Source organism: Pantherophis guttatus, chromosome 11, assembly GCF_059756535.1.
Source record: "Pantherophis guttatus breed Tessera chromosome 11, ASM5975653v1, whole genome shotgun sequence".
Classification (NCBI taxonomy): Eukaryota; Metazoa; Chordata; class Lepidosauria; order Squamata; family Colubridae; genus Pantherophis; species Pantherophis guttatus.
Window position 1 is genome coordinate 11,597,816 of NC_142073.1, and position 27,536 is coordinate 11,625,351.

The 27,536-nt window shown below is 42.1% G+C and overlaps 3 protein-coding genes across 3 annotated transcripts; 1 reads left to right on the forward strand and 2 right to left on the reverse strand.

Annotated features, from left to right (window-relative positions):
• The first annotated feature begins 48 nt into the window (after nt 1-48).
• Nucleotides 49-10,514, forward strand: C11H16orf86 (chromosome 11 C16orf86 homolog). The gene is made up of 6 exons (XM_034425805.3): nt 49-138; nt 2,039-2,158; nt 3,966-4,123; nt 4,897-5,105; nt 6,762-6,923; nt 7,519-10,514. Exons 2-6 carry the CDS (start codon nt 2,042-2,044, stop codon nt 7,677-7,679), a joined length of 807 nt encoding a protein of 268 aa, XP_034281696.2. The 5' UTR covers nt 49-138; nt 2,039-2,041; the 3' UTR covers nt 7,680-10,514.
• On the reverse strand, nt 9,336-17,292 carry GFOD2 (Gfo/Idh/MocA-like oxidoreductase domain containing 2). Its single transcript, XM_060681596.2, has 3 exons — nt 17,104-17,292; nt 13,653-13,981; nt 9,336-11,558 (listed from the first exon to the last, which is right to left on the reverse strand). The coding sequence occupies exons 2-3, from the start codon at nt 13,909-13,911 to the stop codon at nt 10,660-10,662; spliced, it is 1,158 nt and encodes a 385-aa protein (XP_060537579.2). The 5' UTR covers nt 13,912-13,981; nt 17,104-17,292; the 3' UTR covers nt 9,336-10,659.
• A 3,770-nt stretch (nt 17,293-21,062) lies between these two features.
• Nucleotides 21,063-27,127, reverse strand: LOC117670506 (uncharacterized). Its single transcript, XM_034425720.3, has 6 exons — nt 26,773-27,127; nt 24,850-24,901; nt 23,518-23,705; nt 23,076-23,234; nt 21,536-21,640; nt 21,063-21,246 (listed from the first exon to the last, which is right to left on the reverse strand). Exons 1-6 carry the CDS (start codon nt 26,926-26,928, stop codon nt 21,133-21,135), a joined length of 774 nt encoding a protein of 257 aa, XP_034281611.2. The 5' UTR covers nt 26,929-27,127; the 3' UTR covers nt 21,063-21,132.
• Nucleotides 27,128-27,536: the final 409 nt, after the last annotated feature.

The window sequence follows — 27,536 nt, forward strand, 5'->3', positions numbered from 1 at the left end:
TATGAGCCTGGTAGCTTAGCAACTGGTCCTAAAGAAGTCAAGCTAATATCCTCAAGGCTTACTAACCAATCACTACTGGACAGAGCAGTGGAAACCCACCGACGTTTTAGTTTAGACAAACTGTCACAGACGGTTGTGGTGAGAACATTTATTTATCTGTTTTTGAATCGCCAACATCCCTGAGTTGGTCCTCAATTTGAACGATAACAACAGATGGATGCTTGGATGCTCATAGCTTCCAGGTGTACACCAATGAAAATGGGAAACGGAACCTCCTTACCTTTTTAAAATAAATCCTCATTCGGGTTTCAGGATTTATGAAAATCCCCATAATTCATGAACCAGTGGTAAATAATATAACTTTAGAAGCTTAATAAAATAGTTAGCAGGAGCAGCCGGAGTTACAGAAGGAACAGCTATTAGTCACTGAGAAAGACACAGAAGGACACCCAAAAAGCTATCTGTCCTTGGTACATCAGAAATATCTGCTTTTTGTTCTATAATTCAGTTGACATCGCTTGCTAGAGTTATTGCTATAATAACTAGAATTTTTACCCAGAGCTTCCATGGGAATGGAGCAGTGGTGGGTTTCTATCAGTTCGCACAGGTTCGGGCAAACAGGTAGTGGTAATTTGGCCTGGTTCACCGAACTGTTAGCAACTGCTGGCTAGCCACGCCCCTGAACCGGTAGCCCAGTCGCTGCTCACTTGCGCCGCCCGCCCGCCCGCCCGACTGCTAGGAAGCAGCTCTCATAGAGGCGGCAGCTGGAAGGCTTCTCGCCGTTGCATCAAAAAAGAAAACTACTGGAGGTCGCCGAAAAAGCCGCTGCCGTAGCAACCCATTGCCTGCTGCGCCATTGCTTGCTTTTTCCAAAAGGCAACTTGACTTTCTTGGTTTTTGTCTGAAAACATTTTATTTATTTATTTATTTATTTATTTATTTATTTATTTATTTATTTATTTATTTATTGCGATTTATATGCCGCCTTTCTCCCTAGGGACTCAAGGCGGCTTACAAAATGACAACTTCAATACAAATCACAATACAATACCAAATTAAAAATGATTTAAAATTATACCAGTGTACCCCCAAACGGATCAGTTTAATTGGCGGAAGAGCCATGTCTTCAGCTCGCGACGGAAGGAAAGAAGGTCGGGGGCTGTCCTGAGCTCAGTGGGCAATCCATTCCAGAGGGTCGGGGCTCCCACAGAGAACGCCCTCCCCCTGGGGGTCGTCAGCCGACATTGTTTGGCCGACGGCACCCTGAGGAGGCCGACTCTGTGAGAGCGCACAGGACGATGGGAGAACGGCTGGAGATGGTCCTGCAAGTACCCTGGGCCTAAGCCATGAAGGGCTTTATAGGTGAGCACCAGCACCTTGAAACGTATCCGGAGTGCCACCGGTAGCCAGTGCAGCTCACGCGGGAGAGGTGTTACACGGGAGTATCTAGACGCCCCCGTAACTACCCGCGCGGCTGCATTTTGGAGTAGCTGAAGCCTCCGGACACATCCCAAGGGCAGCCCCATGTAGAGGGTGTTACAGTAGTCCAACCTAGAGGTAACAAGGGTGTCTAACAATTTTGCTTCTCATCCAAGAAGCTTCTTCAGTTCTTCAGCTCAGAACTGAAGAAGCTTCTTGGATGAGAAGCGAAACGTCTTCAAAGGAAAAAAAAATCCCCAAGAAAGTCCAGTTGCCTTTTCAAAAGGATCTTTGCGACAACCATGCCTTGGATGATTGAGAATCTCCATAGACACAAACGGTTTAGTAACCAATTGGGGTCCAAAAACCCTGCTTTCCAATTGTTTTTTCCCGTGTACAATTCTGAAAAATCATGACCTTCTTACGTGTTGCACCAATCCAGTCCCTCTAACTTTCTATTTCTCTCCACAATTCAAACAGTGGTGCCCTGACAGCAGGAAGTACCACTATTTCTAACTGTAAATAAACTAAAAATCTGCTATTTTATTTGCCCAGCAAAATACACACGTACGGCAGCCAGTATCTGCTTTTTTTTCCTTCTTCTTCTCCCACCTGGCAGGTGATGGCAACCTGTGCCAGAAGTCCCAATGAGAAGAAGCTGGGAGGAAAGACCAACATCCCACATTTTCTGTTCCAGCTGGCTGCAGCCTTGGAAAACCCCACCATCAAGTCACTGGAGGTAAACCATGAGTAATACAGGAAAGGAAAACGGAAGAGTGCATGACTTATAAACACGGGCAACACCCATATGTTAAAAAGGTGGAACGAATGGATAATTTGATGCAGGAATGAGCAGGAGAGAGGAATATGCCGATCAATACTAGAAATACTGATTGCAACTTCGGAAGGTTACGGACTGTTTTTCGCCAAAATATGTCTCTTGTCCCAAGATCAGGTATACACAGTGGCAGGATTCAAATAATTTAACAATTGGTTCTCTGCCCTAATGACCAGCTGGGTGGGCGTGGCCATGGTGGGCGTGGCCAGGTGTGACAGGCATCACTCCGCCTCTTGCACTCCCCTGGGAGCAAAAATGGTTGCGGGGGGGCACCTCCCTCCGCCCCATTTTGGGCCTAGTAGGCCTCCTTGCACTTACCTGGGAGCCAAAACAGGGCACGGGAGGACTTCTGGAAGGGGCAGGGAGGGAAGGGGCCAGCCAGAAATTTAACAACCGGTTCGGCCAAAGTGGTGCGAACCGGCTGAATCCCTCCACTGGGTATACATCTCGTACACTTTCCTTGACGCTCACAGATTCCTTACTGTATCCTTTTTTAAAAAGCACTTTTAATAAGAAAGAAACAGCAATCTGGCATGGTGCTAGTAAAAGATCCAACTTCTAGCATCATATACAGATAAGTCCTTCCTTCACAACAGTGAAAAACAGTCATAAATGATTTTTTGTTCTGGTGCCATTGTAACTTTCCACAGTCAATAAATGAACGGTGATCAGTGGTGGGTTTCAAAATTTTTTACCGCCGATTCTGTGGGTGTGGCTTGGTAGGCATGGCATAGCTTGGTGGGCGTGGTTTGGTGGGCATGGCAGGGGAAGGATACTGCAAAATCCCCATTTCCTCCCCGCTCCAGGGGAAGGTTACTGCAAAATCCCCATTCCCTCCCCACTCCAGGGGAAGGTTATTGCAAAATCCCCATTTCCTCCCCACTCCAAGGGAAGGTTACTGCAAAATCCCCATTCCCTCCCCACTCCAGGGGAAGGTTATTGCAAAATCCCCATTTCCTCCCCACTCCAAGGGAAGGTTACTGCAAAATCCCCATTCCCTCCCCACTCCAGGGGAAGGTTACTGCAAAATCCCCACTTCCTCCCCGCTCCAGGGGAAGGTTATTGCAAAATCCCCATTTCCTCCCCGCTCCAGGGGAAGGTTATTGCAAAATCCCCATTTCCTCCTGATCAGCTGGGACTCGGGAGGCAGAGAATAGATGGGGGTGGGGCCAGTTAGAGGTGGTATTTATCAGTTCTCCGAATTACTCAAAATTTCCACTATCGGTTCTCCAGAACTGGTTGGAACCAGTGGTGGGTTGCCCCTGGTTCGGACCGGTTCGCAAGAACTGGTAGTAAAACTGGTGGGAGGCCCCGCCACCGCCCTGGATGTTGTCATCGGTAATCTGCACATGCCCAGAAGCTTCTGTGCGTGCGCAGAAGCAGGGCACACATGCGAGCAAAGCAAGCACACACGTGTCATCCTGTTACAATCCAATAGTAAAGGTTAAGTAGAACCCACCCCTGGTCAGAACCTCCTGAAACCCACCTCTGACTGTGATAAGTCAAGGACTTATCTGTATTTTGTAAGTAAACCCAAGTTATATAATGATAATTCTGAATGTGCCCCAGGCCCTACAAAATTAATTTGCTCCGCCCCAATAATCTTTCATATTCTTCCTCAGAAAATTAGGTTCGGATTTCTCTCTTTCCTCTCCTCTTCTACATTGCCCCTCCCCCCACAATCAATGGTGATGTTTCCTCTTTCCAGTGGCACGAAGATGGCAAGGGCATTAACCTGCATGCCAAGCTGTACGAGGAAGAAATCCAGCAACACCAAGACTTCTTTCCTGAACTCAAGAATCTGAAGTCTGCTTCAGTTTTGCAAGCTTGGCTGACGAATTATGGGTTCAAGGCAAGGATGACCAAGTAAGTTATGAGAAATCTGGGCCTTGGAACTCAAAAGGAGATTATTCTGCGATAGGAACTTTTTTTTGGGGGGGGGGGAACTTTTTTATTTATTTTTATTTCTCATAAACATGTCTTAAATGTACAGTCTCTTCTCCCTTGTTAATCATACATATTCTCTTTTAACTTTCATATTAGTTCATTCTTCATCCTAAAAAATTTGAGTATACTCGGGGTTGCTATTCTACCATTCCATCTCCCTTATTTTACAACAATCCTTCTTCTCCTTCTCCTCTCTTTCCCTTCCCTCCCTTCTTCTTCTTCTTTTTTTATTATTATTTTTTCTTTGATTTATCCATGGTTGGCCTACTGAGAGTTGAAAAGCTCAATAAATTGTGTGCTGGTGGGTGTTGCACGTTGGCGGTTGTGACACATATTTTGAGTGACAGGGAGCCAGATGCGGCTCCAGAGCCGCAGGTTGCTGACCCCTGTTTTAGGGGCTCCCTATCCAGCCCCTAACAGCCTCTAGGCACTGCGAGAGGGAGGACATGGCATCACTTAACTCACCACGGGCCAAGGTGGTGATCCTGTTTCTTGGAGCAGGACTTCATTTTAACTGACTGTTCCTTCTGCCCTCTGGAAGGATGCTTGCAAGAAGAAGGCATAGAGGAGATCAACAATTCAAACAAACAATCATGGCCTAGCTATGTGGGTTTCCAAGATGGGATCGGGGTCAAGGGAGACGGACCGGACCTTCCCTTGTGCTCCTCTCCTGTCTTCTTTCTGCCCTACAGAACTGATTCTGACATGCTCACTTTTCAGCATGCAGACTTCAAGAAGTTGCCTCCAAGGACAGAGGAGGCTGAAAGCTCCAAAGCTGAAGCTCCTCTTGTGCTGAAGCAGCCCAAGAAATCCAAGAAAAGGAAGTCAACTCAAGAGACCACCCCCGTCCCACCCGCCACCCCAGGGAGTTCTCTGCCTCCAGAATCTGCAACTACAGAGAGTGAGTGAACAGAAGGGCATCGGAGCATGAATTTGAGAGATGTTCCGTATTTCATTGTATTACTTTCTGATGCAAGTACTGCATTCCAAGGGTCTGAAAATGAGGAGATCGCATCAGTTTAGATTATGGATGCATGCCTCTTAATTGAGCCCTATTAGCTGTTGACGAATTGTTGCTCTGCCAGGAGTCCTACAGCAGAAAGACCAGGACAGGAGAAAAAAACATAAATGAGATTAAATCAATAAATATTACATAGCTACTGATTAAAATAGTTACTATGAATGTAATTCCTTTTCCATTTGTAAATAAGGAACTCCTTCTCCAAAATTAACTCTGTTTGTATTAGGTACAGATACATCTTTTTCTCTCTCTCTCTGTTTAGAAACAGATAGACATAGATGATAAATAGATAGATAGATAGATAGATAGATAGATAGATAGATAGATAGATAGATAGATGGAAGGATGGATGGATATATGATAGCTGGATAGATAGATAGATAGATAGATAGATAGATAGATAGATGGATGGAAGGATGGATGGATATATGATAGCTGGATAGATAGATAGATAGATAGATAGATAGATAGATAGATAGATAGATAGATGGATGGAAGGATAGATGGATATATGATAGCTGGATAGATAGATAGATAGATAGATAGATGGAAGGATGGATGGATGGAAATATGATAGCTGGATTGTCTCTCTATATCTATCTAATCTAATCTAGATAGATAGATAGATAGATAGATAGACAGACAGAAAGCTATCCAGCTTTCTTTCTTTCTATCTATCTATCTATCTATCTATCTATCTATCTATCTATCTATCTATCCAGCTATCATATATCCATCCATCCATCCATCCATCCATCCATCTATCTATCTATCTATCTATCCAGCTATCATATATCCATCCATCCTTCCTTCCTTCCTTCCTTCCTTCCGTCCGTCCGTCCGTCTATCTATCTATTTAGATTAGATAGATATAGAGAACAAAGACAGTAAGTAGCAAATGCTACTTACACCTTGCATTCAGCCCCATGACCAGCATACCACAATGTACGTGATATTCTTCAAGAAATGTATAAGCAGACATGAAAAAGAAAGAACAGTGTTACTGCTTCTTTGGATAACCAAGAACATTTTTCTCGAACATGTTCCATCATGGGAGAATGGAAATTCCAGTTCTAAGGTGTTTGTTCCTTATGCAGGGTGTGACGCCTCAAAAACTAAGGAAACGGGGTGCCATATAGAATGAATGGATGTTTGGAGGTATGAATGAATGAATGAATTAATCAATCAATCAATTTTTCATTAGAAATCGTACACAGAATTTTTGAAGGTGTTTATGGTTTACCAGTTGGACAGGTTTGCAAGGTGTGTACCTAAATAGGTCAGATAAAGATTCAGGGAAAATACCTACCTCAGTTTCCACCTTAACGTCATCTCTCTCTCTCTCTCTCTCTCTCTCTCTCTCTCTCTCATCTATCAATCACCTCACAATCTCAGAATTTCTAGCCTGAAGCCTTCACCACTACACCAAATTGGGTTGCCTTTGTCATGTTTAAGGAGTACTGTAGCTGTATTCAGTATCATTATACTTCAGAAGTTATCTGCTCTACAACATTCACACTGTCTCATTGCTTCTAGAAAAGTCCCAGCGTTTGCGTCCTTTATACCAATACATTAACTACGACAACCCAGAGATGAATAGGCCATCGGATAAGGAATATGATCTGCCCCCAATGGAGGCTCCTTCTACACAAGAAAACAAGATGGGCGCCATAGAACTGAGAACAACTCCATCGATAGGTAACAACATGGAAACAAAGAGGGCTGGGAATTGAAAAAATAATTTGGTGCTCTTGGTGATTGGCTAAACCTATTCTTGATGTGAAGTCTATGTCCTTCCTTTTTCAAAAAGTCTGAAGTTATGATGTGTTTTGAAATATCTGTGCTACGGAACTCAAAAAGCCATTTTGTTTGCTATCATGAAAGGGATGCCGTGGCTCAGGAGCTAAGATGCTGAGCTTGTCGATCGAAAGATCGGCAGTTCAGCGGTTCGAATCCCTAGTGCCACGTAAAGGGGGTGAGCTCCCCGTACTTGTCCCAGCTTCTGCCAACTTAGCAGTTCGAAAGCAGGTAAAAAATGCAAGTAGAAAAATAGGGACCACCTTTGATGGGAAGGTAACAGCGTTCCGTGCGCCTTTGGCGTTTAGTCATGCCGGCCACATGACCACGGAGACATCTTCGGACAGCGCTGGCTCTTCGGCTTTGAAACGGAGATGAGCACCGCCCCCTAGAGTCGGGAACGACTAGCACATGTGCGAGGGAAACCTTTACCTTGCTATCATGGCTACCTAGCTCAGAAATTACTCCATACTGATCCTCTTGTTTTCTGTTGCAGTTGCAGAAGAGAAAGGCAAGGAACTGAGGAGTCTACTGAATGCCACTTCAGGAGCTGTGGTGAAAACAGAGGTGGATAAGTCTACTCAAGTGGACATCGATAAGATGCTCAGCGTCTGTGCAGCTCACCTAGTCCCACCATTGTCACCGCAGAACAAATAATCCTATCTGATAGGAGGCCAAGCTCTTCCTTCAAGAGATCAACAGTGCTTTTTTCTCCCAGAAACGGGAAGATAGTCCTTGAAGGCCATACGAGTGTAATTCTTTTAAGTTTTGTTCATTATAGTCAGGTGTCAAAAATATTTGTCTTGTTCCTTGCTGTAAAATAGAGGAAAAAATGGAAGCGAACAGGACTCGAATTGCTCCTGTCTAAATACTGTAAGCCAGTGTCTAAAGGAGTGTTAGAAAAGACAGAGAAGTATAGTCCATTCATCTCAAGATCCTCCTTGACATTTCTGAGTAATTAACAATGACCAAGATGTACACGGGTTTCTCCCACATTTTATTCCCATATCGATCTTTCTGAGGTAGTTGGTCCGAGCAAAGATAGTAAGTCATTTGCATCTGCTTCTTCCCAGATGACACAACCTTAATTTTTATGCATTTATAATAGCAGATAGTGCTATTATAGGGCTAGGGATGCAGTGGCTCAGTGGCTAAGACGCTGAGCTTGTCGATCAAAAGGTCGGCAGTTCAGCAGTTCGAATCCCTAGCACCGCGTAACGGGGTGAGCTCCCGTTACTCATCCCAGCTTCTGCCAACCTAGCAGTTCAAAAGCACATAAAAAATACAAGTAGAAAAATAGGGACCACCTTTGGTGGGAAGGTAACAGCGTTCTGTGCGCCTTTGGCATTTAGTCATGTCGGCCACATGACCACGGAGACGTCTTCGGACAGCGCTGGCTCTTTGGCTTTGAAACGGAGATGAGCACTGCCTCAGGAACGACTAGCACATATGTATGAGGGGAACCTTTATCCTAAATAGCAGCATGATGGGAGAAACATAAAACCCAAAAAACACCATAAGTGGGATGATAATTAAGCACCATTTTGTATCCGAGGTATTGGTGTCCTATCCCAAAATCTCAGCACAAATTTCGATCATGCCAGCCTTTGTGAAGCTTTAAACACAACAGTCCTTGCCAAAGCATGTACAGGGTAGTCCTTGACTTTGGACAATTTGAGCCCAAAATTCCTGCTGCTAAGACAGTGAGACAGTTGTTAAGTGAATTTTGCCCCAATTTTACGAACTTTCTTGCCACACTTGCTAAGCGAATCTCTGCAATTGTTTATGTTAGTCCCAGGTTGGTTAAGTTGATCTGGCTTCCCCATTGATGTTGCTTGTCAGGGGATGCCGAAGGGGATCCCGTGTCCCTGGGACACTGCAACCGTCATAAATATGAGTCAGTTGCCACGGGTCTGAATTTGGATCATGCGACCATGGAGATGCTACGGTGGTTGTGTGAAAAACAGTCACTTTTTTCAGTGCCGTTATTAACTTTGAATGGTCACTAAATGAATCGTCGTAAGTCGAGGACTACCTGTACTGGGAAGAGAAATTAGGGGGGAAAATTCTCCATTCATGATCTTGCCTTTTCTTTACTATAGGAGCTGTACACATCCTGAACCTCCTTAGTTAACTGAAATGCTAATTATAAGATAGAGCCGTGGTACCTAAAAATAGCTTCAAAGTCACAAAAGAGAAGAAAATAATTAAGATTTTTTTTCCCTCGGGGGAGCAGAGCAGCTGATCCGGTACTTGATTGTATCTGTTCTTAGTTTCCATTATAGGCTATCATTTAAAAGAACACAACGGAGGCAGGCTTGTTAATGCTTTATCTTAATTTACAGGATTAAAACCCAGTAGGGAAACAACGTAAGAAAAATAAAATAACATTCAAGTAAACGACGTTTCATTAAAAAGTTAGGGGTTGTTTTTCTTCGAGTTCTGGTAATAAAATCTCCTCCAGAGATCCTCCAGAGATAAAAATGGGGGAGAGAAAGGCAATGGAACCAGAGTTTGCTTCAATTCACTAAACTGCTGTTTATCTTGGATTGTCTCCAACAAATGCCAAGCCCTACCAGATTACAGTTAAAAGTAACTCGGATGTGTTTTCCAAGCTCAGCTTCCCTTCCTTCGGACAGTTTTAATGCTTCCTTCGTTTAAACAGCCGAAAATTCTCACCAACAAAGGCTGGCTACGGGACGTGGTTTTTGCACTGCCAAGCAATCGGCATCGGTGGGCATGGAAAAAAAGGCAGGCGAGGATATTGGATGGAAAGAAAAGGGCAATCTTGGGCAACCCTCATGCCAATCAAGGGTAAGAAACACCGAGATGCACAAACAGGCAACCGCATCCCCATCGGGTGTTTTGTCAGATAAAATAAAGCAAGAGCGTTCAAGAAAAAGATGCACATTAGACAAGAGACGGTCCCTTCCAAGTTCAGCCTGTTTGTGCAAAAAGCAGGGTTTTTTTTTTTGATGTGCGTGTGTGTTTTTTTTCCAAGGGAAGGAACTTAATTTTAAATCCTCTCTGCCTTCACCCCCTATACCCAATCCTTACATATAGGAAGGAATGAACATGATGATTTTTACCGGCTTATCCCTGAATTGTAGCAAAGTCTTGCGTCTCTACAAAGAGATACCTGGATCTGTCCCTTCTAATCCTCTTAAAGAACAAGCTCTAAAGATTCGCCTCCTTGTATTCCTTCGGGGAAGCTGTTTCCCCACCTCAAAGAGCTGTAAAAAAAAAATAACCCCGATTCCTATTTTAAAATCAACCATCGGCATTCTCTAGCACAACATGCCAATGATGTTCAACTTAGCATTAATACGTGAGCTGGGCGCGGAAGAGAGCTCTGCACCCCAAAAGCTCTTGCTTTGGGGCGGGGGGAGGGCACAGGGAGCAGAGTTCTTGTCCGCTGAGTGCAACTGGCAATTCAAGTCTTCCTAACGATACACGAGTTATTAAATTTAAGTAACCAAAGACACGTACATCTGCCACGTTTAAAATTCTCCCAGATTAAAAACCAAAGGCTACCCCTTTTACACACATATACCCTTCCTCTTTTTCCCTGCTTCCATTCCATCCACCCACCCGCCCTTTCTGCTTCCAATTGTTCCGCTTTGCAGGAATATCTGCGTTATAAGTTATTTCTCTGCAGCGCCTCACAGAGGTTCTGGTTGGTATCAGGCTCCTCAATCATCTCCTCCACCGTTTCCCACTCCCCAGACCTGCTGGACTTTTTAATGGCATCTATGACACTTTGCATATAGAGACCGTCCTCAAAGGAAGCTGCCACTGCTACCGGTTTGGGATCCCAGGTCCGTTGGTCTTCCTGATCCTGGAAGGAAAGGCGGAGAGCTTGCACCAGGTAGACCATCCCTTTGAGGTACAGAAGAGGGATGTCTTCGAATTCTTTCTCGGAAAGCTCGGCGTGGATAGTCAGGGAGTCCTTAAATAACAGCTCTTCCTGGGGAGCTGCGTTCTTCTGGCCGTATAAGTCCATCCCGCGAGCAATAAGACGTCCCGCGGAGCCTACGATCATGACCTCGTGAACGAAAGACCCGGGCATGTTGAAATTCAGCGTCACTGTGCTACAGATGCCTCCTGTCATCAGCATCTGGAAGAAGCAGAAGTCATCGCTGGTGACGTGGCGGATGCCGCTGATGGCCGAGTTCTGCTTGACGAACGTTTTCAGCAGCCCGTGGACCTTCTCGGCCTTTTGGTTCGTGAGATGGGTCAGCAAGTCTATGATGTAAGTGCCCATCGTGTGCAGGCCGCCCCCGCCCATTAACTCATCGCAAATCCAGTTGTACTTCTGGCTGAGGAGGCTTCCCCAATACACTCGCACGTCACAGACCAGGATGCTGCCGACATAGTGTTCGTCGAGTAACTGCTTCATTCTGACAAACGCGGGTAGAAAACGCAGAGCGTTGCCCACAATGCTCATGAGTTTGGGGTAATACCTAGCAGCTGTGACCATCCTAAAAGCATCGAGAGAGGTAGCGGCTTTCTCACAGATTACATTCTTTCCAATTCCTGCAAAGAAAGGACAGCAGTTTAATCCGGAGATTTTTTAATCCACAACCAAACAATGAGAAAAGCAAAGCCTTCGAAAGCAGAGCGGTTGCAACTACCCAGTTCCCAATTACTTTGCTTTTATTTTACATTCTGCTATGGTCTTTTTTTTTTTTCTTTTTTTCTTTTGCTGCCTGCAAGGATGATCAGGCCTCTATACTATTTCTCATGTTTCCCATTAGATTGGAGGATAAGACGCACCGTAACAGGTGCTCACATTTCATTTATATTTTTTTCTATATATTCCTCCTGACATCTTTTTAGTACTTCAGAGGCTCCTAAACTGGTTGTGTTGATTCAGCAGGAAGTAATGTTAGTTATTTTTAGCAATTCATCCATGAAAAATGAACTTGTCTGCTTGTTTTTGTAATACATGTTATAGCAGCGAGAAGGACTGATAACAAGAAATGCAGTGGTTAAGAATTCATTTTTTCGGGACATCTGAAGTTGTTTATTCTATCATTGAAGGGTTAAAAATGTTGTTGTAGTCTTTGTAGATTTCCAGTGCACAGCAAAGCTACAGAAACATGCTGGTTTATTCATAACTTTATCCCTTAGAACTTCTCAGAACATGTAAAGTTAATTCAGTCATATACAGAAAATGCCACTGCTTTTTAATTTCTGCAAAAAAAAAAAAAGCATTTTTGTTCCAAAGGCCTGGGACATTATGTCAGTTTTATTTAAGAGGAATATAAATGATTAAGTAATCTCCCTGCTTATAGTGCTGGATAGACCAACAGCCACAATAATGGTTGCAATTTGCAGGGATGAGGTGGCTGAAAAATACCCTGTGAAACAGCTACCGAGATGCATTATTTAGGCAACCCAGAGACAGTCTGAAAGACTTTGAAGACCTGGCTGTTCTCCCAGGCATTGGGCAGAAAATATTGCCAGACGCAGCAAGGGTGGAATGCTGAATTAATCTTGAGTAGGAGTACAAGCCTGCATTCAGAGAATTGCAAGAGGAAGAAAGCGAACACCGAGTCAAGCCAAGAATTAAAAAACAGCTTATAATGCTCCTGAAATATATAACTTGGCCTGTATGCACACAGGCAAGCAAATCATCCTGTATGCTCTTTTAACAATCAACATATTTATTTATTTTTTTTTGCTATGTTGCTTAGGAAAAGACCATGCAACAATATTGTTACAGAAACACAGAAAAGTTTCATCTTGCATAAATCAAAATAAATCCATGCAGAAATACAGGCAGCCCTTTTGTAGCATTTGTTGCAGTTATAACGGTGATGAAAAAGTAACTTTGCAACCAAGATTCACATTTACAACTTTTGGCAGGTCTGTAAAACTGAAGTTAAGATTGTAAGCACAGCCAACGGTTTTATTTAGCCACTCTTTGCTTAATGATCAAGTTGCCAATTTCAGTTGTGGTAGCTAAACGAAGACTACCTGTGATTTGGGTTTAAACAAAGCATTAATACTGGCTGGCTGTCAAAAATGAAAAGACGACCTCTGTTCCCAAGGGTTTTTTTTTTTTTTTAAATATGTGGCATCTGCTATGCAAATCCAACCTAGGAAAAGCAAATATCTTTATCAGAAAATTGTACCTGCAAAAGGAAAACCCTGAAATAAAACATATTTTGGCAGAAGCAATTGCCCTAAGGCCTAATAATTTTCAAGCTCACCATATGCAGAGCTGAGCCTCTGAAGGAAATGTTCTATGCATTAATTTTTTTCTGTATGTACGTTCCCCATAATCTATTCATTTGCAAGGCATGTGGTGGTGTGATCATTTTTTCCCCCTGTGGGAGATTCATGTGGCCTGTTCTTTTTGGAGTAACAATAGTCCTCCAAGTTTATAGTTAGAAAAAAAAAACATCAGACCTTTACTTTACCAACTGAAAATTCACCAGGCATGAGGAGTTTTTAACAACAGGATTCCCAGTTCTCTGATATAATTCGTTCCAGGATGAAATGTTCAATTTTCTGCTATTAATTACTCAACAACTGTGACCGTCTTCCAAGTTGGCGTCTACCCAAGAGAAAACTGAAATCTTATACAATGCCCAAAACTGGCTATTGGGAAAAACACCGTACCTAGAGCCTTCACTGCAATTTGTCGCGTTAGCGGTGGGGGAATGTTGATGCAAACCAGATCTACATCCTGGTGCAGCAAAACATCATCTGTTCGACTTGTGTAGAAGGAAATGTTCATTTCCTCAGCTAGCTGTTTGGCTTCCTCTTCAGTCTTCCCCCATAGAGCTTCAATGGAGAAGCCTTCTGCTCTCAGCAGAGGCACCAGCACACGGGCCGAGCTCCCGGTCCCAAATACGCCGACACCGGGAAGCATTTTCATTTTGTGTTCCTTTCACGCTCCAGTCCCTCAGGGCAAAGTGCTCTTCAGCATCTTGGTTCATCCATCGTGTCTACAAGAGAAGGGAGGGGAAAATGGACCATTCACAAAACGCATGATGGATTTGCTTTGTTGTTGTTAGTTGCAAAGTTGTGTCCGATCCATCGTGACCCCATGGACAGGCCTTCCTGTCCCCTACCATCCCCCGGAGACCAGTGGTGGAATTCAATTTTTTTTTTTACTACCGGTTCTGTGGCTTGGTGGGCGGGGCAGGGAAAGGATACCGCAAAATCCCCATTCGGGGAGGGGGCGGAAGGATATTGCAAAATCTCCATTCCCTCCCCACTCCTGGGGAAAGGATATTGCAAAATCTCCATTCCCACCCTACTCTGGGGCCAGCAGAGATGGTATTTTCCAGTTCTCCGAACTACTCAAAATTTCCGCTACTGGTTCGCCAGAACCTGTTAGAATTTGCTGAATTTCACTCCTGCCGGAGACCATTTAAGCTCCCGCCAATGGCTTCAATAACTCCATCCAGCCACCTCGTTCTCTGTCGTCCCCTTCTTCTTTTGCCCTCAATCTTTCCCAATATTAGGCTCTTCTCCAGTAGTCCTTCCTTCTCATTAGGTGGCCAAAGTCTTTGATTGGCTAGTTTCCTATTTAACCTAAAGGTAGTTATCCAACATCCAATTTTGATGAAGCTTCTCAATTTGATCCTCTTTCTATATACATTTAAATATTAATCCTGCTCATGTGCAATACAGATAGCCCTAAACTTTTGATCACAATTGAGCCAAGTGAGAAATTTGTTCAGTGAGTTTTGCCCCATTTTACGACATTTCTTGCCACGTTTGTTAAGTGAATCACTGCGGTTCTTAAATTAGTAACGCGGCTGTTAAGTGAATCTGGTTTCCCTATTGACTTTGCTTGTGAGATGGTCGCAAAAGGGGATCACATGACCCCAGGACACTGAAACCATCATAAATGTCAGTTGCCAAGCATCCAAATGTAAATCACGTAGGGATGCTGCAACAGCCGTAAGTGTGAAAAAGGGTGATGTCACTTTTTTTTCCAGTGCTATTGCAACTTCAACCGGTCACTAAATGAACTGTTGTAAGCCAAGGACTACCTGTAGGCACTGCAAACGTTTCCTTTCATGATTCACATATGCACTGGGTATTATGTGAGTGAGATAATTAGCACAGAGGCTAATAATCCTGCCTGCATAGATCTGTCCCATTTCAGTTTCTCACCCTCTCTTTTTGGACCCACAGACAACCCAAGAAGGGTGGAGCTGAGTCTCAGCACTGCATTAATCACATCTCAAGCCAACCTGCCAAAGGCCTTTGTCCAGCAGAGCTTCATGTAGCCACGAACAAAACGGGGAACGTGGAAGGACCCATGCATCGGCTAATGATGACCATGGGGCTCAAAACAGACCCCTTCCACATAACACACTGCTTTTTAAACTCTGTTCTCTCAAACAAGAGCCAAGCCACTGCCCCTTACCCTAACTACTCCATGGTCCAACCTAGAGAGAGACTGGCCCAGAATTCCAGAGCCAAGAAGGTAACAAAGAGGAGCAGAAAGCCACTTGCTCCCGGGAGGGAATCCATCTGGTTTCTATCCCCACGACACCCAAAACAATTAGAAAGCTTTTGGGAATTAGAAGCCTGGCTGGAATAAGTCAAGATCTTTATTTCAGACTGAAATTCAGACCGTTTCAAGACTGAACTGGTCAGGCACAAAGCCTTAGAGCTGCCCTGTGCTTTAAAACAGGATCTGGCTCATTCAGACAGGTGCCTTGGATGGCAATCCCTGCAAAACTGGGTGGGTGAATCTTTAGGACCCCTGTCACACATTGGGGTGCTTTGCATTAAGGGCACCCTAACAATAGAATAGAATAGAATAGAATAGAATAGAATAGGGTAGGGTAGGTAGGGTAGAATAGAGTAGAATAGAATAGAATAGAATAGAATAGAATAGAATAGAATAGAATAGAATAGAATAGAATAGAGTAGAGTAGGGTAGGGTAGGGTAGGGTAGGGTAAGGTAGGGTAGGGTAGAATAGAATAGAATAGAATAGAATAGAATAGAATAGAATAGAATAGAATAGAATAGAATAGAATAGAATAGAATATGGTAGAGTAGAGTAGAGTAGAGTAGAGTACAGAAAAGAGTAGAGTAGAATAAAATAGAATTGAAATGAAATGAAATAAAATAGAGGGTAGAAATGGAATAGAGTAGAGTAGAGTAGAGTAGAGTAGAGTAGAGTAGAGTAGAGTAGAGTAGAATAGAATAGAATAGAATAGAATAGAATAGAATAGAATAGAATAGAATAGAATAGAATAGAATAGAATAGAATAGAATAGAATAGAATAGAATAGAATAGAATAGAATTCTTTATTGGCCAAGTGTGATTGGACACACAAGGAATTTGTCTTGGTGCATATGCTCTCAGTGTACATAAAAGAAAAGATACCATCAAGAATCATAAGGTATAACACTTAATGATAGTCATAGGGAAACAAATAAACAATCAGGAAACAATATCAATATAAATCGTAAGGATAAAAGCAAGAAAGTTACAGTCATACAGTCATAAGTGGAAGGAGATGGGTGGTGGGAACGATGAGAAGATTAATAGTAGTGCAGACTTAGAATAGGGTAGGGTAGGGTAGGGTAGGGTAGGGTAGAGTAGAATAGAATAGAATAGAATAGAATAGAATAGAATAGAATAGAATAGAATAGAATAGAATAGAATAGAATAGAATAGAATAGAATAGAATAGAATAGAACACTTTCTTGCCAAGTGTGATCGGACACAAGGAAGAAGCCCATGCACGTGTTGGCTCAGAGAGAGGCAGCTCCTTCTTCGGTGCCCGATGGATCCCTGATCCAATATAACTCGCAGCATCCACCCACAGACACGCCTGTGTTAAACCCCCTGGGTTATACACGTGCTCACCCGCCCACGTATGGCCCAAGACACGTGTAGGCACAAAAGTCGAGAGAGAGGGAAACATCTATAGGCACCCACCCAGCCCACCCTTGGCCATACGGAGACTACAGAGGGAGGTGGGACATAAGACACGAACACGCATACAGAACACGCACCCACGCGGGCACGCACATTCACACGGCCACCTGCCGAGAGAACCCTCCCCCTCCCCTCCCCGTCTTCCCCGGACCCACCTCGCGTCCGTCGGAGCCCCTTCCTCCCCTTCTCCGACGCGCGGCTCAGCCGGGGACCGAGAAGAAGCAGCAGCCAAGAAGGGCCGCGGCGCCACAGCCTGCTTGGCGTCTGGCGCGCTCCCGACGGCGGCGGCGCGCACGCCTCCCGTCTCGCCAGCGGCGCGCTCTGCCGGCCACCCGGGAGGGAGGAACGTTCTGCGCGTGCGCCGACGCAGAACAAAGGCGGCGGTTGGAGCTGCCTCTTATTCTCCCTAGTTTTGGAATTGCTGAAAGCGGAGAAATCCACTGTTTCTAATATGCTTCGAGATTCCTTTCGTTTTTTTTCCCCACTCCCCATTATAGAAAGTGCTGGTCTGATTTACGTTGCCCACCCTAACTTGATATCTCCTTATAAACTTCGGTTTAAATAGTGCAGAAGGCAATATTGGTTGCTTTATAACTGACAGCGGCCAGCAGGGGGCGATATCGGCCACTCCTACACCAGAGGTCTTCAAACTTGGCCTCTTTTAAGACTTGTGGACTTCAACTGAATTGAACTGAACTGAATTGAACTCAACTGAATTGAATTGAACTCAACTGAATTGAATTGAACTCAACTGAATTGAATTGAACTCAACTGAATTGAACTCAACTGAATTGAACTCAACTGAATTGAATTGAACTCAACTGAATTGAATTGAACTCAACTGAATTGAATTGAACTCAACTGAATTGAACTCAACTGAATTGAACTCAACTGAATTGAATTGAACTCAACTGAATTGAACTCAACTGAATTGAAGTCCACAAGTCTTAAAGCGGTCAAGTTTGAGGACCCCTGCCCCTACACCCACCTTGTGTTATTTATTTATTTATTTATTTATTTATTTATTTATTTATTTATTTATTTATTTATTATTTATTTATTTATTTATTATTATATTTCTATACCGCCTTTCTCCCGTAGGACTCAAGGCGGTGTACAGTCAAGAAAAAAATATAGACACACAAACATCATAAAATTGTTAATTAAAATTATTACTTAGTTTGGCCAATTAAATAAAACCCAGAATTAGATAACATTTAAAAAAAAAATCATTCACATGTTCATATGTTTAGCCCCGCCTGTTGGAACATCAGGGTCTTGAGGGCACGGCGGAAAGCACGGAGATCAGGGATATTCCGTTATCTCCAGGGACAGTTCATTCCAAAGGGTTGGAGCCCTCACAGAGAAGGCCCTCCCCCTGAGAGTCACCAGTCGGCATAATTTGACTGACGGTACCCTGAGTAGTCCCTCCCTGTGAGAACGAACTGGTTTTATTTATTTATTTGATTTCTATCCACACCTGTCCAGATCGCTGCCCGCTCAAAGGCCAGCATTGTTGATAAGGAGGGTCAATCCACTTTCTCCAACACACTTCTGCACTTCTTTCACCACCGCCTGGACGCTCTCAAGTTTCTAGTGACATCTGAGAAAAACAATATTAGTCCAATATAAAGCCAAGGGCTGTTTCAGAATTGCTCCAGAGGAGTTCTTGGAACTGTGTTTCTTTGGGTAGCTCTTGGTGTCCATTCATGCAAGTTGCTACCTTATCAAAGAGCAACTAGAGAGACTGGATGCCAATATTGGCATTTTCAACTCAATTCACTAGCCAAAGGACCCTGAAGCTTGGCAGACAGGAATAGAATCCCCAAGGGATCTGGGTCAGGGTCACCGCTCAATCTGTAAGGGCCCAAAGATGAAGATCCCTGTGTCAATGAGGATTCCTGGTTAAGGTCAGGATCCCCAGGTCAGTGGTCAGGATCTCTAAGACAAAGTCAACATCTAGAAATCCTGGGTCAAGAGATAGGATCTCGGTTCAGTCACAGGCAGTTTGAAGAGGGAAACTTGGAAGATTCAGACTTAACACGAGAGTCCACATCAAGTCAAATGACAGCAAGTGAAAATACATGAATGGGTTAAGAATAGCATTAGGAAAACTATGCTGGCTGTAGAATTCTGGGAGTTGAAGTCCACAAGTCTTAAAGCTGTCAAGTTTGAGGACCCCCTCCCCTACACCCACCTTGTGTTACTTGATTTCTACCCATGCCTTCAAAATACTTCACAGGGCTGCTGTTGTGAGAATGATGTCCTTCTTAGCTTTGGATTGAGCTGTAAAGGTTTTTATTTAGCCACATTTGCTTAATGATCAAGTTGCCAATTTCAGTTGCGGTTTGCTAAACAAAAGACTACCTGTAATTTGGGTTTAAACAAAGCATTAATACTGGCTGGCTGCCAAAAAATGAAAAGACGACCTCTGTTCCCCTCTGTTTTTGTTTAACATGTGGTATCTGCTATGCAAATCCAACCTAGGAAAAGCAAATATCTTTATCAGAAAATTGTACCTGCAAAAGGAAAACCCTGAAATAAAACATATTTTGGCAGAAGCAATTGCCCTAAGGCCTAATAATTTTCAAGGTCACCATATGTAGAGCCGAGTCTCTGCAGGAAATGTTCTATGCATTAATTTTTTTCTGTTATGTTCCCCATAATCTTATTTATTTGCAAGGCATGTATTTTTAAATACTTTACAGGTTGTTGTTGTGAGAATGAGTTCCTTCTTAGTTTTGGATTGAGGTGTAAAGCTTCTTAAAGGGAGAGAAAGGGCAGGTATATTGAAAGCACTATAAATGGTTGGGTTTTTTTTAGCACTGAAGGGACTGAATTTCATTACTCCCATTATGGAAAATCATCCAAAGAGAGTTGTTTTTTTTCAGAGATCAGGAAATTTTATGTTGGCTTTACATTATTCCTATCAAAAACCAGAAGGGTGTGTGGAAAAGTATCATGGTGAGCCTCAAAAACATACCGGACTTCACATCTGCTTCATGCTTGGCAAGGAAGAACAGAGTTTTTGTCAACTACCATTGCAGGAGACAGGTGGAGTTTTATGCCCTCACCTCCTTGAATTTTGCAAATTAACATCCTATCGTTCAAAGGTAACTGTGAAAAATAGTTGTAAGTCACTTTTTTTTCAGTGCACTTGGAACTTGGAATGGTCACTAAATGAACTGTTGTAAGATGAGGACTACCTGTATGCTTCTGCATGGAGAAAACGTAAGTTCTATCTCTAAACAAGGATAATGCACAAGATTGTAGCAAGCAACCTTTCCCAGTAAAGGTTACAATATTTGCATAAATTTGCAAAACCTTGACTTCTGTTTCAATTTTGATTAGCGTATGGCTCTTAATATGCAAATAAAGCAGCAGTATCTGCAGAGACCCATTTCCATGTATCAGGCGAATGCTGAAAATATTGCCCTTGGGCAGGGCAAACCTCTCATATTTTTGGTTGAGGGTTATAACCCTTTCTGCCTAAATGGACTAATCCATCAGGTTAAAAGAGAGCAAACTGACTCTCAGCATGAATTCAGATTGATTGGCAACATCACTGTGAATGTGATGAAGAAGGATAATTTAGCAAATCTCATTCTGTCCAGGTTTTTTTTTTCCAGACATACACACCACTCGCATTTAGGAACAGTGTGATGATGGTGATTGCCAAATTCTGAGTCAAAATAGCATTTTTGGTCCATGACACTAACAAGAAAGCTTCCAGAAATTTAGGGATTTTGGCCTCCATTTTCATCTGCATCTGGAGATGATTCAAAATACTGGATAGGACCCTTGAACCTTACGGTTTGTGCTTTGAAAGATCTTTATGACTCTATCCTCCTGCTCTATTCAACGGAGAAGCTTCAGCTTTTTTGACAGTGGACACTGATAAGACCAGAATGAAAGAAAGAGGGAAAGAAATGTAAAAACAAAAAACAAAAAAACCCACATGTTTGTTTGTTGTAAATTGAGTGTGTTTGTATAAATTAAGGCCCCCGATCTGAATAGAAATGTTTCCTATTAGGACCGGTTTGCATTTGAAAGAATGGCAGATTCCTTTCCAATGTCACATGGAAAAAAGACAGCATACAACAAAGACAAAAAATTGATGCTCAGTGATTTATTGAGGATTTATCCCTTGTTAATCTATTATAGCCGTGGCATTAGATGATTATTCACCAAGGAATTCGGCGGCCCAGCCAATCCACGAGGGTCCCGTTGTCCTCCTCAGAAAGCATGGACAGCACAGTCACAATGCCCTGCGTGCTCTCTTCCACAGATATATCCGCCTGTCACAAAGAAAGATCTCACAAACTGGAAAAGAATCACACTTTTGCATAGCCTGAGGTCTTTAACCAAGGTTATCAGAGAAATGATACAATAATATGCATGATTATCACTCTATTTGCTTAACGGTTATGCAACTTTGCAGTTGCATATTGGATGAATTATTAAGACAGTAAACAAAATGCTAAACTCTCAAATAACTAGAATACCACAGCTCATTGTTAGACCGTCCATATTTACGGGTGTGCATATATGAGTGAGTTGTCCTTTTTGTTAGGTTCAAACACTTACTTCTGCTTTAGATGTTTTCACCCGACCGGGATGGATGGCTACACACAGAATTCCATGAGCTGAATAATCAAGTGACTGGCATTTGGTGAGCATATTTAGAGCAGTCTATTGGGGACAGAAAAGGATCAGCAGGGAATGCATTCAAGAGAGAATAGAAGAAAAATTATGATAAATCATACATTTCAAAATATTAGACCCTAAGAGAAGTGGGAGCACCCCTGATCCTAATTTTCTTTAGGCAGCTTCTTTATGACTTGAGATAATAAGAACTGCAAAGAAGCAGAAATGAAATATTTAAGGTGGCAACAAAATCCACTTTTGGTTATTTCTCAGAAAATGGATAGGAGGATAAAAACATGCATACATTTCTGGCTAACAAAGAAACATAAACATTATTTCCTTTATTGCATTTTTTGGATCCAGTCATTAATCCTGTTATAATTGACTTTGGGCACCCTTCCATCTACAGTGTGGAAAACTATAGAGGTAGATAAAGCATTTTCAATCTTTATCAAAGGTTTTAGCATGCTCCAACATATCTAAGAGGTTTATGTTTGGGATCATCTTTGCCTTTACTGTCTCTAACAGCAGTTTCATCCAGGTGAAAATATTTGTCATACTATTTTTACCAGCCTGTCCCAGAAACTGTACTAAATTTGTTTTGGGAAGTGTCTTTTGTTTCCCCAAGATTACAAATATTCTTATGATCATAATACTTTATTTCTTTTCTCACAAATGTGTGTTTTGAGTTGTGTACAACGAATGAAAATGATAATCATGTATGTAAAATAAAGAAATAAATAAAATGCACTCTATTCAAGATGAAGAGGTAAAGGTTTCCCTTGTCCAGTCGGGTCCTACTCTAGGGGCTGTGCTCATCTTCATTTCTTAGCCGAGGAGCTAGCGTTGTTCGAAGACAATTGTTGTAGTCATGTGGCCAGCATGGCTATACACTAAAGGCACATGGAACACTGTTACCTTCCCACCGAAGTGCTATCTATTTATCTACTCGCATTTGGATGCTTTTGGATTGCTAGGTGGGCAGGAGCTCACCCCATCACTCAGTGCTCGGGTCTCGAACCTGGACTGTCAGCTCTCCAGTTGACAACCTCAACATCTTTAGCTGCTGAGCCATCACGCCCCCTCCTATTCAAGATAGTTCCTTCTTAATTTCAGTCTTTACATCAGACCCTAGATATAGGTCCTGATGAATTACCTTCCAGAAGAAGAATCAGATCTGAATTTGGGCAGAGTTTATGTAAAGAAGTGCCCTGGAATTTCATGAGAAGACTTCTACCCTGAGCGTTGCTATAGTTTCAAACCTGGCTTGCATCAGCAAAACTGAGTAGAACAAACCCTTCCTTTTCTTTTGTGTTCCCAATCTCTCCTGCATTTCACTAGCAGGTAATAAGCAAATGCATGGTTATTTTGCATATTTGGATATGGACAATCAACCCTGAGAAATACCATTCCTTTCAGATTTCAGGGTCTCCCTCTCTCCAGCAGGAAGTTTACCTGAACCCCAAATTGGTTCCATTACCTTACTGCAGCGGTAGGCAACTGATTTATTTGTCTCCCAATGATCCATAAGTTCAATTGAGCTTAAGATGCTGGAGATATTGATAATGGCTGCTTTGCAGGCGCTCAGCCCTTGACATGGACTTCTCCGGGCTGCCAACTTCAGCAGGGGCAGACAGGCCTTTGCGAGAAGAAAGAAAAGAGAGAATGGGCTGCAGTTAGGTCCAGGAACAGGATCTGTTCTCCAGCAGTTCCTGGAGTAGAGGTGTAACATGTGATGACCAAAGACAACAATGTAACCTGATCAGGATCGAACTCCAAGCAGCTGACAGAGTTAGCCTGAAATACTGCATTCAGACCACTGTGCTACTATGGCTCCTATCTCTGATAGTAGTCTCATCCAGGTGAAATCGTGAATAATCTCAAAAACTATTCCAAAAAGATAAATCAATAAATAAACAAACCTGACTCATTTGCAGGGGCCCAATAGTATTAACAGAATACGCGCTCATCATATTCTTGGCATTTTCCCTGTCCAGATCGCTGCCCGCTCGAAGGCCAGCATTGTTGATAAGGAGGGTCAATCCACTTTCTCCAACACACTTCTGCACTTCTTTCACCACCGCCTGGACGCTCTCAAGTTTAGTGACATCTGAGAAAAACAATATTAGTCCAATATCAGCCAAGGGCTGTTTCAGAATTGCTCCAGAGGAGTTCTTGGAACTGTGTTTCTTTGGGTAGCTCTTGGTGTCCATTCATGCAAGTTGCTACCTTATCAAAGAGCAACTAGAGAGACTGGATGCCAATACTGGCATTTTCAACTCAATTCACTAGCCAAAGGACCCTGAAGCTTGGCAGACAGGAATAGAATCCCCAAGGGATCTGGGTCAGGGTCACCGCTCAATCTGTAACGGCCCAAAGATGAAGACCCCTGTGTCAATGAGGATTCCTGGTTAAGGTCAGGATCCCCAGGTCAGTGGTCAGGATCTCTAAGACAAAGTCAACATCTAGAAATCCTGGGTCGAGATAGGATCTGGGTTCAGTCACAGGCAGTTTGAAGAGGGAAACTTGAAGATTCAGACTTAACACGAGAATCCACATCATGTCAAACGACAGCAAGTGAAAACACATGAATGGGTTAAGAATAGCATTAGGAAAACAGCAAATTTTGCAACATTGGTTATAAGGCAAAAAACCCCTCCTATAAATGGAAATCCCACCAAGCTCTTGATGAGTTGATGGTGGCAGAAATCTGGTTGTTTTTATTACTGTTGAACAATTCTAGGTTAAATCCTCCTTAATCCCTGGTAGTGGCCTTGTGCCAAATGATAGCAGAATTTGGTTTCCATCCGTTTTCTCTAGAAACAATATTAAAAATATTAAAACCCATCTCCCACAAAGTGAAAGGATTATCTTCCCTGTAACAGTATCCTGTCTTTCCAGGGTTGAGATGAAGTTTGATGGAGAAAAGTAAATTTTTAGGAGGAAGACAAAGTTGACCTCCAAGGAAAAGCACATGTGGAAAGGTCCACTTTTTGTCGAATACTCCCCAGCTGTGCAAGGGATAGTTTGGGCAAATCACTTCTTTGAAGACTTCTGGCTCATGCCACATTCATTGGGAGTGTCCTACCTTTGGAAAACCAGGCGGCACCATGGCTAGAGTGGGTTTTTTAATTACTTGTTTCTGTGAGTGTGTTGTATTATTTTGCATTTTAAAATTTTGTCTGCCTTTTGGAGTCGCCTATGTGAGATGGGCAGCTGCATAAACAAACCAAATTAATAAATAATACACTTACCTAATTGCAAAACTACCAGATTTCGACACTTGCATGCCAATTCCTTCAGCTCCTGGAGAAGAAAATATCAGTGTTTCAACGAGTAAAACTTGGAGTTGTATAGAAAAAAACAACAACAGATGAGTTCTTCTGAAGTCCAAAGAGGACAATATCAAAAGGAAGATGAAGCAGGAAAAAATACATCACTTTCCCTACATTATCTAATCAAACTTGGCCAATAAACGTATTCTTCTCTTGTCTTCTCTTCTATTATTCCTTCTCTTCTCTTCTCTTCTCTTCTCTTCTCTTCTCTTCTCTTCTCTTCTCTTCTCTTCTCTTCTCTTCTCTTCTCTTCTCTTCTCCTCTCCTCTCCTCTCCTCTCCTCTCTTCTCTTCTCTTTTTCCATTTCTACTCCTATTCTATTCCATTTCTACTCTTTATTCTATTCTATTCTAGTTTAGTCTTATTCTATTCTGTTCTGTTTTGCTCTGCTCAGCTCAGCTCATTAACAAGCAAGACTTAACAAACCACATTCAGGCTAAATGCAAACTCAGAACCAGTTAACTCAGCTAGTTACTACTGCTTCAAAGCTTTTTAACTGGAAAAATCAGAATCAACTTCCTTGCTGCTGAGGACATAGCTTTCTTAAATCTTCCTTTGCTATGCTTGCTGTCCACTAAAATAGCTTAATGAAGCCATCATGTCAGTTTTCCTCATAGCTATTGCAATCTGTTAAACATAGTTAATGGTTCAGAACAGGGGACCCCCAACTCCTAATAGCCAGTGGCCATATTTGGAATTCTCTATGAATATTAGAATCTAGGTTTGAAAACTAATCATCATTCTTCATATGACTGATGTTTGAAATTAGAGAACAAGAAGATAAACAATATTGTAAGATATGGGATTTATTTTATCAATGGCTAGATAATAAAACATGGAAATGAAATAGGGATGAGACCATTATAACATAAGAACGGTAGAAATATACAAAATATAATATAAAGTTGTAGGATTATTGTTAACCTAGGATGAAGAAATGAATGTTATAATATAAATATTTGAAAATAATTTTTATGAAAACAGGGGAAAGCCATAGTTAAATGATTAATGAGGATTATATTACAAAGATACTTATTAGATTGGTAATATGAGGAAATAGATAATTAGTAAGTAATGAATATGGTGAGGAAGCATAAAAGACTTGTAACCGATCGACACACTGTTTGCAATTGTATAGATGATGGATTTATGTTTTATGTTTTGTTTTTTAAAAAAAAAAATCTTTTTTTTTTAAAAAAGAAACCATTCTTTTGGTAGGAAGTAGCCCAGCCCCACTCATTGCTTATTTAACAATGGCTGCATGTATCATCCAAAATATACCAAATTGTGTATTTTGTCTACTAAACGTAATACTTCAGTCATTATTCAACCCTATGCATATATATCTCGAAGGGAAGGGAAGGGATCTATATAATATTAATACAGAATGAGCTCAATCCTGGCTGGCTAACTGGCTATAGATCAAAATTTAATTTAATTTAATTTAATTAATCATATTTCTATGCCACCCAACTCCCAAGGGACATAGGAGGTTTAAAATGCAACATTGAAATGGGTGCTTTAATTTCAGCATCTCCTTTCTCACAGAATTTTAAAATTAAACAATCGTTTTTTTAAAAAAATGTAAGTAAAGGAAGCTACCCTGCAGATCCCCAAAATTGTGATGAGCATGGTATTATACCTGGTATTATGTAAGATGCCCAGATCTATGCTTCAATCTGGGCTATAGAATGTTACGCAAAAAGTCAAATTAAAATAAGTCATAGCTTACTATTGTAAGTAAACTGGGTCTCATTTCTCTGCCACATTTTATCTAAAAACTTAAAACTGGTGACTCTGGAGGTCCATCTCACCCACCCTGCTATTTGAAGTGATGCTCACCTGATTGTCTTCTCCCTCAAGGTCAAGGGTTGTAGCAAAGACCCATTTGGGTGGAGAAGGCAGCTCCAGAAACCTCTTCACCAGACCCAGACCGATCCCCCGATCGGATCCAGTCACCAGAACACTGAAAACAGAGAAATCCACTGACTTCGCCATCGCTCCAGGAGCTGCAGCTTCTACTTCCAAACTTCTTGAACGCTTCTTTCAAATGCCTTTTTTCTCAGTACATGAAGCACAATTATGGGGAATCACGCCACGCCCATCTTAAAATCTTTTGATAAAGTTCCAAAATTTCCTGACTCAGACTAGCAGTGCAAGAACATAATCTGAAATTTGTTGCCGCTGACATTTTAATTAAAATTATTAATCCAAAGACACTTTAATTTGATTTCTGGAGCCCATTAAAAGAGTAATAGGGCTATGCCTCTATTAAGAGAATCCTAAATGCTGACATTGAACTTGACAGAAGAAAAAAAAAAACCATATGGCATCAAATAATAATTTTCAGTAGTACCATAGATAAGATAAAGTATGTAAAAATGTATTTATTTTATTTATTTATTTTTATTTTATTTGATTCGATTTATGTGCCGCCCTTCTCTGGAGACTCAGGGTGGCTTATAGTGCATTAAGCAATAGCCTTCATACTTTTGTATATTTATACAAAGTCAGCTTATTGCCCCCACAAACAGGGTCCTCAATTTACCTACCTTAGAAAGGATGGAAGCCTGAGTCAACCTTGAGCCTGGCGAGATTCGATCTTA